This window comes from Phaenicophaeus curvirostris, chromosome 26 (assembly GCF_032191515.1).
Source record: "Phaenicophaeus curvirostris isolate KB17595 chromosome 26, BPBGC_Pcur_1.0, whole genome shotgun sequence".
Classification (NCBI taxonomy): domain Eukaryota; kingdom Metazoa; phylum Chordata; class Aves; order Cuculiformes; family Cuculidae; genus Phaenicophaeus; species Phaenicophaeus curvirostris.
Genome location: NC_091417.1, coordinates 3,826,606 through 3,841,643, shown reverse-complemented (window position 1 = coordinate 3,841,643; position 15,038 = coordinate 3,826,606). Strand labels below are relative to the sequence as shown.

Here is a 15,038-nt window from a genome sequence, read left to right as displayed (position 1 = left end):
GGGTGGGGAATGAAGTGCCTGTGCCCAGAGGTTTCACCCACAGGGAAACCCAGCAGGGAGGGTGCGCGGTGGGACGGGACGGGGCTGCCTGACGGGGAGGGGGGTCCCCTGGGGTCTCCCTGCCTAGGGCTTCGGTGGGTTATTTTTCCCCTCCTCTCTTCTTTTCTCTTAATTCAGGACTCCTGGAGCTGCCGGGAGAGCGCTGCCTCCCTCTAGCGGTACCGGCGCTCCGGCTCGCGGGGTCGCCGGCCGAAGGGGAGCCTCACGGCGAGGGAATAACGGGCTTTGTCCCCTCTCACCCACCCGGAGCCCCGCGGGGGCTGCCCGGCCCCTGATATCAGGGGGGACGCAGCGCATGGCGGGGGCCCCCGGGCCGGGGCCGTTGTCCCGGCGGGGTGGGAGGGTGCTGCCGGGCGGTGGGGTCTCTCCCTGGCGTTGCCACCGTTTCCAAAACCCGCTGCTGCCCGCGCCCCCCCTACCCTGGACCCGGTACCCCCGAACCCCCGCCCGCCCCGGGCTCCCGGTGCCGCCACCACGTGGTTCCGACCCGCCAGGACTACAACTCCCATGAGGCCCTGCGGCGCGGGCGCAGCCAATGGAAAGCGGCCTTGCTTCCCGCCGCGGAGGTTGCCGGGAGTTGTAGGCGGTCGGCCAGCGGAAGCGCCGCTGGGACTACAAATCCCATGGTGCCGCGGGGAGGCGCGGGGCCAATGAGAAGCGTGCGTGTTGGCGCGGCGCGCATGCGCGCTGGGGCGGCGGCCGGGGCTGCGGGTGGAGGTCAGGGCGCTGCGGGACGGAGAGGGGGGTGCGGGCCCGGGGGGGGCCGGGGCGGCCCGGGGGTGCGGGGGGAGCCCAGAGGGGGCTCAGGGGGGCGTGGAGGAGGCGGCTGGGGCCGTTCGGGGGCCCCGGGGAGGAGGAGGAGGCGGCGAAGTCTCGGTCTGGACTGCAGAGGAGCGGGGGGGGGGGGTGTATCAGGGGTGTGGGGGGGGCTCTGGGCTGGAGGAGGGGGTTGGGGTGTCGGCAGGAGGGTCTGTGGTGTTGGGGGAGGCAGCTGGGGAGGGGTTGGGTTTGAGGGGGGGGCTCTGGGCTGGAGGAGGTGGCTGGGGCAGTTTGGGGTTTGAGGGGGGAGCTTGGAATGATGGGGACGCTCTGGGCTGGAGGAGGCAGCTGGGGAGGTTTGGGGTGCGAGGAGGGGGTTAGAGGGGTCTGGGGTGCTGGGTGTGGGGGCTCTGAGCTGGAGGAGGCAACTGGGGAGGTTTGGGGTGTGAGGAGGGGTTAAACAAGGGGGTCTGGGGTGCTGGGTGTGGGGGCTCTGAGCTGGAGGAGGCAACTGGGGAGGTTTGAGGTGTGAGGAGCGGTTAAACAAGGGGGTCTGGGGTGCTGGGGATGGGGGCTCTGGGCTGGAGGACGCAGCTGAGGAGGTTTGGGGTTCCAGGACTCAGGGTGCTAGGGTGGGGGCTCCAGACTGGAAGAGGCGGCGGCTGGGGAGGTTTGGGGCTCCACGGGGCCTGACAGGGGGTCTGGGGTGCAGCGCAGGTCAGGGCACGCTGCCTACCCAGGCTGTGGGGCCGGAGACCAGTGAGGGGTGGGTGTGGAGGGGCTAACAGGGCCAACGCTGCGGGCTGGGTGCTGTGCAGAGGGGTTCATCCCCAGCCACCCTGCTGACCAGCATGTGGTTTTCAGCAGGAAGGACTCTCTGAAGGGACTGGACCGGGACGTGTGAAATGGCTGCGAAGGTGTTTGAAAATCTTGGGAAGCTCGGGCTGGGCTTGGCTGTCGCAGGAGGGGTTGTGAATTCAGCGCTGTACAATGGTGAGTGGGAGAAGCTGAGTGCTTCCAGTTCGCTTTGTGTCTTATATTTATCAGCTGCTCCACGCTTTTATTGCTGTGGCCCTGGGGGAAAATGGACATGAAGCCATGCCGGGCTGTTTTGAACCCTGGGCACCACACAGACAAGAGGATTGCATGGTCCTTTCCCCAGAAAGCTCAGTCAGCCGCTGCCCCCCTGAGTAGCCTTGGGCTGGGAGGCACGGCTGCATCTTCTCTTTGCCTTGTTGCTCTGAATAATCTGATTATTTCCTCTGGTCTCCTATCCCAGAAGGCTTTACCTGTCCCAGACGGACTGTTGCTGTGAGAAAGGGTTTGGTGGCATGCAGGTACAGCAGGTTGCAATGATGAGACTTCACTTGATGTGCTGTTTTCTTCCCCAGTCGATGCAGGCCACAGGGCCGTCATCTTTGACCGATTCCGCGGGGTCCAGGACACAGTGGTGGGAGAAGGTACCCACTTCCTCATCCCTTGGGTACAGAAACCCATCATCTTTGACTGCCGCTCCCGCCCCCGTAACATTCCGGTGATCACTGGCAGCAAAGGTGAGTGCTTGGGCCTGGTAGCTGTGGGAAGCAGATGGGTTTTTCCTTCTGGACGTGTCCAGAATGCAGTTTGGCACAGGGAGTGATTTGCTGTCTGGTTTTGGTTGCTGAACAGATTGAGGGACCCTTCCTTCTGTCCTGTAAGTTGTCCCTTTAAATATAATAGCGCTGTCTTTACAGTTGAGCAAATAATTCCCTGCAGAGCAAACAGAGGCTCACACTTTACCTGTAAGGAGGGTCTGGATCCCAGGGTGGATGGGGCAGTAAGAATAACTCTGCTTCGCTGGCAGTATAAAGCCTGAATGTTCATTTTTTCCTCGTTTACTTGCCACGGGGAGGGCAGCTTTGTGACATCTCCTGTCCCCGTGGTTTGTTTCTGAACCCCTGGTTCTTCCCCCAGATCTGCAGAATGTGAACATCACGTTGCGCATCCTGTTCAGACCAGTGACTGCCCAGTTACCACGGATTTTCACCAGTATTGGGGAAGACTATGATGAGCGCGTGCTGCCCTCAATCACAACTGAGATCCTCAAGTCTGTTGTGGTAAGGAAAGTGTGAGAGCTGCTGGGCTCTGCTCCTCATCTTTCTATCCTCTCTAGCAGCAAGAGACCCTCTAGAGAGTAAAATGTGTCCTGCTCCAGAATAAGGCTTCTCTTTACACCTCCTGGCCCAGAATACTTGATTGTAGCTATGCTAATTGTTTGGGTTTTGGTCATTCTACCTGCTTGACCTGACTCAATACGTGCTGGATGATCTCCGGATGGAGAGAGATTTCCTCCTTAACTGTTTTTTGCTGTAGCTGTGCTCTTCAAGCTGGAAACCTCAGTCAGACCAGGAATTCTCATGTAATCTTAGACTGCAGCTTGTGGAAGGCCTCTGGTTCTGGAGGCATCTGAGTTATTTTGCCAAATAATCACCAAGCAGCTTCAGTCCAGCTTTTAAGGGCCCAACTGCACAGCCTCCCCTCCAGCTCCCACTTAAATCCGCAGTCAGTCTTTCTCTCACTTCAGATTCCTGGGCAGCTTGGTGCTTGCTAGCTTTGGGGGAAAACAGATCAACTCCAGGGCTCGTGGGTGCAAGGACAGGCAGGGATGGAGAAGCTGTTGTTCTGGGAGCTTTCTTCTCACTGCTGTCCATCCCGATTTCAGGCTCGCTTTGATGCTGGAGAATTGATCACTCAGAGAGAGCTGGTCTCGAGGCAAGTGAGTGAAGACCTCACGGAGAGAGCAGCAACCTTCGGGCTCATTCTGGATGACGTCTCCTTGGTAAGAGGCCTCTCTTCTGGTTCATCTCCTTAGAGTGTGCCCAAATAAGAGTGGTGGAGAAGAGAACCAGGGGATGGCTGGAAGTTTAGACGTGCAGGCTACCTCTGTCTGTCTGCAGCTGCATGGGCTGTGATTGCAGCTGGAGTCAGTGCCTCTGGCTTTGTTGCTGGCCTTCTGTGACCTTGAGGAAGCCCTTGAAGGCTGCGCTGCCCTGGCTTATCCACAGACCTGGCTGTTGCATTGCTTTTGTAGTTAAAATGAAGAGCAAAAGTCTCTATGGGTGACAGAGCAGGCTGCATGTTGCTTCAGAGAAGGCAGCTGTTCCACAGGCAGGGAGTGCAAATGTCACTTCTCATAGCATCTCTTTTTCTAGGGGTATTAGTGATTCTGGCTTGTGTTCTAACACTGTTCAAGGAGGCAGCTCTTCCCTCCAGCCTCCCTTGTGAACTTTGTCAATTAAATCTGCTGTAGTCTGGCTTGCACATACCCCTCTTCCTTTTGGGACTCTCTTGAAAGCCTGCTTAGAGGAAAGGGAAAGGAGTTCTTTCATTTAGCTTTGAATGTATAGGAAGTCTTTGCAGGAGGGTGACTGTTTCTGCAAATTGTGAGGTCCTGACTCGGTTTCTAGAGCTTCCTGCTGAGCCCAGTACTGAGGGAAACTCACCTTTCCCATGTCCCATCCCATCCCTGAGCTGCCCCGACTGCGCAGCCTGAGTGTGAGAGATGCAGGATGGCTTGTCCAGCAGTGGGATTCCCAGCCTGGGGAGGGGAGTGCTGGGTGACTGGGCTGCCTCTGCCAGGAGGAGCCTGGAGCGTCTCTGAGGGTACTGGGGTTGCTGGTCTGCCAGACTGGAATTGTGGTGTCAGACTGAACGGGGAAGCCCGTTTGTCCCAGTTTGTTTGCTCATGGCATCCCATTCCCGTTTCGGTTCCACTGATGCGGGCAGGCTGCCTTCCCGGGAGCCGTGTGGCTCGCGACGGTGCTGTAACTGTCAGCGTTGTGGACTTTGCTTGCTTTGTGCCTGCAGACCCACCTGACCTTTGGCAAGGAGTTCACGGAGGCGGTGGAAATGAAGCAAGTGGCCCAGCAAGAAGCAGAGCGAGCCAGATTCATTGTGGAAAAGGTACCTTGTCCTTCTGAGACACTTGGGAACGGTTCCTGGTGTCCCCTTCTTGCTTTGGCTTGTGGTGAACGTCCCACTGAGCTGCCCAGGAGACCAGCAGGCTGAGCAGTGAAGTCACTTGAGTCACAATGCTGATCCAGGTCTGGGCTCTGGCACACAACTCTTGGATAGAGAAAGCCCAGGGTTGGTTTTGGGGGTCTTAATTTATTTTGATATCGTGCCACGGTGCTGAACAGTAATGTCTGCGTGGAGGAGAGGGTGGAGACAGCACTCAGGACAAAGCATCGTTTAGACACGGGGTTTGAGGTTGAGATTTGCAGTCCTGCTGTTCGATATCCTGGGTACGGTGTCCAGGGAGCCTTACTGACTGCAGGTAGACCACGTAATCTCAGATCAGCACAGGGTCCTGGGGAGCATCTACACGAACATCTCCACGAGGAAGCACCCTGGGACAGCCAAGGACACCCCTGCTGGGATCGCAGGAACCTGCAGCTGCACCCAGAGTTACTCCAGGGGGTGCAGCGAGATGCGTGTGATCAGCCAGGAGGATTAAGCACTACAAGTGTTTATCTGAACTGATTTTAACTCTGCTGGAGCACTCGAATCATTCACAGGCAGTTTACCAGCAGGAGTGCTCTTAGGTGGGTTAATGTTTCATGAGGTTAAGACTGATGAGGCAATTTCAAGATGATTTTTCAACCTTTTTTCCACAGTAGAGAGAAAACCAGTTAATCAGAACACAGTTTTGAAATAAAATCACCTTCCGTCTTGGCTCCCCTGGAGAAAAGAACAGGAGGGTGGGGGAAGTGAGAATTTGTTATGACAGAAGCGTTTTCCTTCTCTTTTGCTCTTGCTTTTCCCTGTTGTTTATTCCCCTTCTCTGTTCTCTCCAGGCGGAACAGCAGAAGAAAGCTGCTGTCATCTCTGCCGAGGGAGACTCGAAAGCGGCCGAGCTGATCGCCAACTCGCTGGCCACGGCAGGTGATGGTTTGATTGAGCTGCGCAAGCTGGAGGCAGCCGAAGACATCGCTTACCAGCTCTCACGGTCCCGTAACATCACCTACCTGCCCTCCGGACAGTCTGTGCTGCTCCAGCTGCCGCAGTGATCCCAGCTCCGCAGCTCGCCTCTACCTACCAGATCCGCCCTTTCCAAATGAATCTTTGCAATTTCCTCACTGGTAAAAGCAGAGGAAATTAAAATTCAACCCATTTTGAATTCGTAATCAAATAAAACTGAACGCTTTCGACAACAAAGCTGCATTCCTCCCAGAGCGGTGGCTCCGCTGACCATCCAGCTAGGTTTGAGAATTGCCCCTTTGCAGGCAGTTTGAGCGACAGGAGCAGTTTCTGTCTGTTCCCTCCTGGGACAGAGGTGGCCCCGGTGACTGCCTGGCCACACGAGTGCTGTATCCATCAGGTCTCACGGTGACGCTTCAGTGCCTTCAGGCTGGCTGAGCCAGAGCCATTCCAGATGTGCACGTCCTGGACCACGGAGCAGGGACACTCAGGGCTCCATCTCCAGCCAAGCCGGGTTGTTTTCAGGTGTCAGCGGAGTGAGAGGACACCTGAACCGTCAGCGCGGGGGCTCTGGGCCTGTGCTGAACTGCAGGGCTGACAGCTGGAGGCGCAGGGTGAGCGGATTTGGGCTGGGGTGAGAACAGCCGAGATTCACTGTGTGTAGTAGATGGATTTCAGTCTTGAAGGAGAAAATATTCCTCTGCAGTAAATACTTCTCATATCCGTGCCGGCAGCGGCACATCTCCCTTTTGCCCCCTGCCACCACATGCTGAGCTGTTTGCTACTGCAGTTGCACAGCACCAGTTCTTTCACCAAAGTCACTAAAGGTGGCAGTTTGGCTCGCAGGTGGCACCTGGGACAAGGGATGATCAGTGCTCCGTGGCTCAGGCTGTTGGAGGTGGCAGAATTCTCTGTTACATCAATGCTCTTTTTAATTTAGGGAAGCTGAATCGTGCGGAGGATGTGGTGGGTGAGATTGTATAACCAGTCTTCAATAAATGTCGTGGTCCCAATCATAGCAGCGTTCGGGGTTTTTTGGTGTCAGAATAAATGCTGGGTCCGCGGAGCTGGGATACTGGGATAAAGGCCTTTAGCACAGGCAGACGGGTTTGGCTCCTGACAACTTAAAGCTTGAAACAATTCTGAGGCTGAATCGCTGGAACAAGGTAAGGCTGGAAGTGTCTTGCATCACCACAAGGGTTTTTCATTGCTTTCTTTGCACAGTTCAGGCTGTCGTTTACCATGTGCATTTTCCAGAGGGCTCTTTTGATGCAACACTTTGCTGCTGGGAGGAACTCCAGAGAAGAGTGACAAAGCTGGTGAAGGAGCTGGAGAACAGGCCTTATGAGGAGCAGCTGAGAGAGCTGGGGGTGTTTAGCCTGGAGAAGAGGAGGCTGAGGGGAGACCTCATTGCTCTCTGCAACTCCCTGAAAGGAGGTTGTGGAGAGGAGGGAGCTGGGCTCTTCTCCCAAGGGACAGGGGACGGGACGAGAGGGAATGGCCTCAAGCTCTGCCAGGGGAGATTCAGGCTGAACATTAAGAAAAATATTTCACGGAAAGGGTGATTGGTCCCTGGCAGAGGCTGCCCAGGGAGGGGGTTGAGTTCCCTTCCCTGGAGGGGTTTAAGGGACGGGTGGACGAGGTGCTGAGGGACATGGGTTAGTGATTGATGGGAACGGTTGGACTCGATGATCCGGTGGGTCTTTTCCAACCTGGTGATTCTATGATTGTACCAGGTACAGCCCACAGGGAGCTGCACCCCTGCCAGCGGCAGAAGGCACGGCACTCGCCTGGCACAGCATTGCCCCGTCCTGCTCACAGGGTGCTCCTGCTGTGTCTGTTACCACTCAGCAACGCAGTCGTAGGTAGGTGTCACAGCTCAGCCCTCTGGAAAAGCCGCTGTGAGCAGTGGCCTCGTTTTGCCCTCTCACAGCCCGTTTGGTTGCTGCCCTTGCTGCTGGCAAACTGGAGAGACGTGCCTGCTGTCTCTGCCCGGGCTTTGTTATTGGGCTATAGATAGCACGTGCCTCCTTACAAAACCCAGATAAATCACCCAAAAATTCACTTGGAGGAAGGCTGCGCCCCAGGCTCTGCCTGGGCGTCCACTTCTGCCAGGCTCTCTCTCCCCAGAGCGGGCTCACACAGCACACCAGTACTCCTGGATATTTCAGTCTCCCTACAAACTATTAGTTTAGTCCCAAAGTCTTGGGGCTGCTTTAAGGGTGAGCGATGGGGGCTGTAGCTCTGCTGCAGAGCACGATGGACTTAGCCAGGAAGGATGCTTGGGAAGAGGTCACCTTTTCCAGAGGGAAGAGGAACACAAAGGGAGGCGGCTTTCCCAGCAGATGGCAGCAGGAATTCTGCACTGGGCAGACAGTAGGGACCAGGCAGCCTTTGAGCATCCTTCTCCCACCCACACACGGCTGTCCCCAGTTTATTACTGGGACAGGAACAGAGATGTTCAGGTGTGATTTCAGAGATGCACATTGTGTTAGCTTTGCATTAGTTTCTACCTTCACACAAGAGCCCTGCAAGCAAAAGGGAAAGCTCCCTGTGCACTGCTCTGCCTTGGCTCCAAACTTCCAGAGATCTGGGGTTGGATTTTCTTTCTAAGAGAGACTTTCCCTCACTTCTTCCCTCCACGATGGTGGAAGAGCTCACCTCCACACCATCTGCTGCCACTGGGCGAGCCTACTAGCGTTCAGCCCAGCCAAACTAGCTTTGGTTTGTGATAAACAAATAGGAAACTGCCCAATTTCCTCTGTGTTCACCCTCTCTCGCACGTGTGCTCTCTCCCAGTTTAATAGATAACCAGCCTACCTGACTTGGAAGAGGAGCTGGAAAGCAACCACATGGCCGGATGCTCCGGAGCAGCTGTAACATGCAGCAAGGCTGCTGCACCGCAGCGAGGATCTACTCCCCGACGGCCGCAGATGCACCACAGCTGAGGTGTCTCCAGGTAAGGCAGCTCCCCAAGCCTGTGGTAATTTGTACCCTGCAGCAAGCTGGCAGCACGTCTGAAGTGGTTAGAGCAAGGGATAGGGAGGAGTTTCCTTATTGCTCCCTTTGTGCTCTTTACATCCAAGTGGATCTAGCAGAAAACGCCTCTGTCCTGCAACACAGAGGATGTGGCGGGTGTGCGGGGGGAGAAAGCACTTGGGAAAGCAGGTAGGGAATCTTGTTCTCAGCTCGGTTGGAAGATGGGGAGCAATTCTTAGGCCCAAAGTTGGGGTAATCCTTCCCTGCCAGGTACTGGTTGGCACTGGGGTGTTCCTCATCGGCCTGTTCTCATCAGCAGAACTGAGCTGAAACTCAGTCCTGGCTTACACCAGGGTAACTCAGAGGTAGGACGGGTTTACTTAAGGACTTTCTGTACTTGGGTTTTCCACTTGGTGGAGCAGGAGCAGGCTGGCACAGGTAGCGAGGCAACAGGGTAAGCGCTGCCATGTGCTCCCGCTGGGGGATACAGAATGTACTTCCAGAGAAAGTGAAGCATCGATGTCTTTGGAAAAACACAGAGGTTGCTTCTTTTAACCATGTGCTCACCCACAGCTGCACAGGGTTTACTTTCCCCACCCACAGAAAGCAATAAAACCACAAAGCTACCGGGAAGGACCTGGTGGAGCAGTTCCTGCTGAACACATCCCCAGGAAGGAGAGGGACTCGAGAGGCTGGGAAGCTCCCGTGGGAGGCTGAGCTCAACTATTGCTGTAAGAACAGGGTTTGGGGTTTCCCACGCTGGATCTGCACACGTTGCTGCTCTGGACTGAGTCCGAAACCTGCAGTGAGTTATCCCTGATCCCCAACAAGCCAAAGCATGGGAAATTGTGTCCCAAATCAAGCTACAGGAGTACAGTGCAGGAGGTGGAGCTGGTGGAAGGTGCCAGCTGCAAGACGTGTTGGCATCCCCCACACTGGCAGGGGCAGAAAGGCAGGAAGAGATGAGGAAAGAGAGCATTCAGGATGCCTCTGAAGTTGTAGGTTAAAAATACTCAGGAGGCAAGAACAGGAAGGAAGCAGGGGTTAAGCCTGAACAAGGTGAGTCTATCCCAGAGACATTAATTCAAACAGTACTTTGATGGTATAAGTCTTGCAGTGCCCCTTCTGCAGAGGTGGTAAATATAGTTCTGTCATTGATAGCATCCTCCTCCCAGGCATGGCTTTTCCTGGGTGCTTTTCAGATGTGGGGGAAAGTTTCTGCACAAAAAGCTAGGCTGGAAGATGGGGTGTGAATGGAAAAGCCTCTAAATCAGTTTGTTCCTCATCGGCCAAGGTGGATGGACCCTGCTGTGCTGGTTTGGGGGGCTGCTGCTGATCTGCGCAGAGGTGCTCTTAGTGCAGGAGCAGAAATGTCTCCGACAGCCCCCTATGGCGATGTTTCTATTCCACAATCACTCCAGCACAAACCCTAAACTGCCCTTACGTAGAAGTCTCCCTTCTGGGGACACCACCTGAGGTTACGGCACAACACCAAAGCTGATGAAACAGGCAAAGAGGGGAAGCACAGTTCTGTGGATTTCCCTCACTTAGATTCTGCTCCCATCCACCTCTCATGTCCCAGAATCTGTATTTTACTTTATTGGAGAAAAAAAAAAGAAGCACAAACCCAAGGCTTCCCAAGGAGAACTCTTTATTTTGTGGTGTGATTTTTATGTGGAGGCCGATGACTGAATGTACAGTCATGTTGTTCCCAGCACCCAAAGAGAAGTTAACAGCCCACACGGCCCTTGCTGCTGCCCTGTCCTTGCTCTGCCAGTCTGGACTTCAGCTCCTCAGGTGTTAATCACAGAACTACTTAGGTTGGAAAATACCTTTAAGATCAAGTCCAGCTGTAGGACTTTGTGCAAACTCTGCCTGTACCCTGCTGCTCTGAGGTCCAGTCTTTGGCACAAGGAGATGCCTGTCAGCTCTGCAACATTATTTGGGGGCAGTTAATCTTAACTGTGGCCTTACACTGAACGAGAAAAGGAGAAGGGAGCATGGGAACAGGAATTCCCTCTGCTTGAGCCTCTGCTTTCCTCTCATACAGTCTCAAAGCCCAGCACCTCGGCACTCGGTAGTGGTGGTTCCCTCAGACAGCGCAGGGCTTCCTGTGACAAGAGCTAGCACGAAAACCCCTTTGTTTTCCTTTTGCTTCCTTTCCCATTGCTTGAGAGGGTCCTGGATCCTGCAGGACACCTGGAAGTATTAATCTGAGAGTCAGATTGGGTTGCAGGCAGGGATCAGAAGGTGTCAGTGCCCTGCCCGTGCCTCAGTTTCCCTTCTCACTCGCTTATGTTCCTCATGGAGCAGGGCCTGATCTTTGTAGGGTCCCTGAGCAGCTCCCAGCTGCAAGGGCCTTTATCCCTTGGGGAAGGAAAAAGTCCCAGTTGTAACTGCACTCTCAGAATGCCCTCGATGTGGCTGCTCTCCAAACACAACCATTACGATGCAGAGGCCTCAGCAAAACCCCGAGCATGCGGAGAAGGGCTGGTCCTGTTCCACTCAGCCTTGTCACCAGTGCCAGCTACCAAGGGTCACCTCTCGCCACAGGAGGAGGCAGGCAGGACAGCAGGAAGGCAGCCCACGTCCTGGTTGGCTGTGGGAGGACGGAGTGCGAGAAGGTCTGGTTCGCTGGCTGCCAAATACCCCAAGGAATCACCACAGCAAGAGACTGGATGAAGCTGAGAACTATCACTATTATTCTCCCTCTGTATAGGTTCTTCTCCCCCTGGACTCGGCACTGGGGGAGACCGCTCCTCGAATCCTGGGTTCAGTTCTGGGCCCCTCACCACAAGAAGGATGTTGAGGCTCTGGAGCGAGTCCAGAGAAGAGCAACAAAGCTGGGGAAGGGGCTGGAGAACAAGAGGAGCGGCTGAGAGAGCTGGGGGGGTTGAGCCTGGAGAAGAGGAGGCTGAGGGGAGACCTCATTGCTCTCTCCAACTCCCTGAGAGGAGGTTGTGGAGAGGAGGGAGCTGGGCTCTTCTCCCAAGGGACAGGACGAAGGCAAATGGCCTCAAGCTCCACCAGGGGACGTTTAGGCTGGACATTAGGAAAAAATTTTTCACAGAAAGGGTCATTGGTCCCTGACAGAGGCTGCCCAGGGAGGGGGTTGAGTCACCTTCCCTGGAGAGGTTTAAGGGACGGGTGGACGAGGTGCTGAGGGACATGGGTTAGTGATTGATAAGAATGATTGGACTCAATGATCTGGTGGGTCTCTTCCAACCTGGTTATTCTATGATCACTGCCCAGTAAGGCCAACCAGCACCGCTCACGTAGGTCTTCAGGCCTCAGACTGAGCAGATGTCTTCCCTCCTAGTGGATTCCATCCCTGATTTGCTGCCCAAAAGCAGTACAAAGGACCAAGCAGGCGGCTCAGGGATAGCCCAGGAAGACCCAGCTTTGCAAGCCTGAGAAGCCTACACACGCCACAGGAAAAGTAACCACTGATAACAGTAGGAGTTCCCCTCTGTTTGATTTCCCTCCACACTATTCTGCAGCTGGTGCTCGCGGTTATCCGCACCACAGAGCAAGCTGCATCTCAACAACACTCTTACTCAGTTTGCTTTCTCAGCAAGTCCAGCATATCCAGTCCTCTAGGAAAAAGCAGTGGATAACACTGCTCTGCTGTGTCCGCAGCCCCCAGCCCCGCAAATTCTCCTACTTTTATTGTACTTTTCACCCTTAAAGGTCCTAAGTTGCTTAGCAGAAAAGAGATCTGGTTTCCAGGGAAAACTACTGCTGCTATTTCTGGAGCGAGCTGCAAACGGCTGCTTGCTGAAACACCACAGCAGTTTAGAGAGGAGATGAAGATCTGTACCTGCTGTCCCTGGCACCACATGCAACCAGGAGGACACAGGAGGGCATTTCCCACACAGTTGTGCTCCAGAGAGAAGGGAAATGCCAGAGAGAGGGGGCAAGGGAGACCCAGGACCTTACCAAGAAGGGAAAAAGATGCAGGAAGCTGCCTCTACAAGTTACACACCAGCGTGAAGGGAAAGTGGAGATGGCAACAAGGAAATGGGAGGGCTGATAAGGACCTGTGGAGGAGGCAGGCGTGTGCCAGGGAGCGGATTGTGCGCCAGCAGAGATGTGGGCTGTTGCTGCATTCTGTTTGTTTCCCTTTACCTGGTTGACGAGTCTCCTCATGTCAAAAGCCAGATCAAAGAGAGTTGTAAATAGCCGAGGCAGGATTCTTTGTGGGAACGAGGCAGGATTCTTTGTGGGAACGGGGCTGAGTGCCACAGGCAGCCTCTCCACTGGATCCCTTCCTGGGAGCTGCACAAGGATTTAAAAAGGGGACTACAGCAGGAACACGAGTCTGAGAGTGGGCAAGAGGGAGCTCAAGCTAGGAGGAGATTCCTTAAGTCCCTGGAAAGCAGCTAACACTACCAACAGTGCTGCTGCTCTTCCCCCCTCTCCTGTTTCTGCTCTCGCTAGCTCTTCTACCACTGCCAAACCTAAACCACAGCAGCGCTCTTCCCTCCTACACAGTGCTTAGCAGCGGTTTTTAGGGCTATGGAGGAGGCTTTGCAGCTTCCTGGGAGAGTTGGCACCACTGCAGAACACTGCACCAGCCCGACAAGCAGCAGCTCTGACCCTCCCCACACCCCTTCAAGAGCCCTATACCTGCTAGGAGCTCAACCAGCACGGAATATGATTTTACGTCTTGTCCCACCTCCCTCCCATATCAGGTCCAGGCCCTGCAGGTGGGTGCAACCAAGAAACCACAGGCCAGAGTTACTTAGTTATTAGTGTTTTCACGGGAGAGGAAGCTTTGAACAAGTGGGAGCCAGGGTTTGGCATCACTACAGCAGCAGCCACCTCCTCCGGCTACTGTAAATCATAGAATCCTGGAATGGTTTGAGTTGGAAAGGACCTCAAAGTCCATCCAGTTTCATCCCCCTGCTGTGGGCAGGGACACCTCCCACAACCTGACCTTGAACACCTCCAGGGATGGGGCAGCCACCGCTGCTCTGGGCAACCTGTGCAAGGGCTTGCCCAGCTTAACAGTGAAGAACTTCTTCCTAATATCTAATCTAAACCTTCCCCCTTCCAGTTTAGAAACATTCCCCTTGTTCTATCCCTGCACTCCCTGATAAAGAACCCCTTCCCAGCTTTCCTGGAGCCCCTTTCAGTACTGGGAGGAGCACAGACCTTTCTCTTCTCCAGGCTGAACAATCCTAACTCTCCCAGCCTGTCCTTGTACGGGAGGTGCTCCAGTCCTCGGATAATTTCTGTGGCCTCCTCTAGACCCATTCCAACAGATTTAAGTCGTTCTTACGCTACGGATTCCAGAACTGGACATAGGAAGTGATAAAAAGGGGTACCTGAAAGGGGCCACAGGAAACCAGGGGAGGGACTTTTTACAAGGGCCTGTAGCGATGAGGGGGAGTGGCTTTAAATTAGAAGGGGGGAGATTTGGATTGTACATTAAGAAGAAATTCTTCCTGAGGAGGGTAGGGAGGCCCTGGCCCAGGTTGCCCAGAGCAGTGGCGGCTGCCCCATCCCTGGAGGGGTTCAAGGCCAGGTTGGATGGGGCTTGGAGCCCCTGATCCAGCGGGAGGTGTCCCTGCCCATGGCAGGGGGTGGGCCTGGGTGGGCTTCGAGGTCCCTTGGACCCAAACCACCCCATGGTTCTATGCCTCAGAGACACCTGGCGAGGCGCCTATAGTCTTACCTGGCTCTTAAGGGCAGCTCTGTCCCCACGGGGCCTCCTGCGGCTCCTACCGCGGCCTGGCCTGGCCCAGCTGCCGCTCTAATTACCGCGGCCTCGTTAATTGCCTCAGCGGGCCCTTCCCGCCCTCACCTGAGGCGCGAGCGCGCGCGCGCGCGCGAGACGAGCCCCACCGCGCATGCGCAGCGCGCGCCCCGCAGCAGCTCAACCCCCCCCAAAAAATCTGGCCCCACCGCGCATGCGCAGCGCGCGCTTCACCTGCGCCCGGCGCGCCTCTCCGAGGTGAACAGCGAAGGGGGTCGGGGCGGGGGGGGGAGTGGGGAGCGCAGCGCGAGACACTCGCTGCACGGCGCATGCGCCGCGCACCTCTCACCTGCGCGCCCCCCCCCAACTAGGCGGCCCCGCAGCGCATGCGCAGTGCGCGCCCCTCCGTTTCCCCCCCCTTCACGTTCCCCGTAAGGTGAACAAGGAGGGGAGGCGGTGTGGGGGGGGGGGAAGCAGCGCGAGGCACGCACGTCACCGCGCATGCGCCGCGCGCCTCACCTGCGCCCCGCGCGCGCCCCCCCGCCCGGGCCCGCCTCAATGCGCATGCGCAGCGCGCCTC

The 15,038-nt window shown here is 55.8% G+C and overlaps 1 protein-coding gene across 1 annotated transcript; it reads left to right on the top strand.

The window, feature by feature from the left end:
• The first annotated feature begins 742 nt into the window (after positions 1–742).
• On the top strand, positions 743–6,794 carry PHB1 (prohibitin 1). The gene is made up of 7 exons (XM_069877194.1): positions 743–805; positions 1,687–1,812; positions 2,211–2,372; positions 2,773–2,915; positions 3,521–3,637; positions 4,666–4,761; positions 5,655–6,794. Exons 2-7 carry the CDS (start codon positions 1,725–1,727, stop codon positions 5,865–5,867), a joined length of 819 nt encoding a protein of 272 aa, XP_069733295.1. The 5' UTR covers positions 743–805; positions 1,687–1,724; the 3' UTR covers positions 5,868–6,794.
• Positions 6,795–15,038: the final 8,244 nt, after the last annotated feature.

What these genes read in the sequence shown, in the direction of transcription:
- PHB1 (XM_069877194.1), top strand. Translation starts at nt 1,725, where the DNA reads ATGGCTGCGAAGGTGTTTGAAAATCTTGGGAAGCTCGGGCTGGGCTTG. An exon ending in GGTGATCACTGGCAGCAAAG is followed by an intron (nt 2,373 to 2,772) that starts GTGAGTGCTTGG and finishes TTCTTCCCCCAG; the next exon opens with ATCTGCAGAATGTGAACATC. An exon ending in TTCTGGATGACGTCTCCTTG is followed by an intron (nt 3,638 to 4,665) that starts GTAAGAGGCCTC and finishes TTGTGCCTGCAG; the next exon opens with ACCCACCTGACCTTTGGCAA.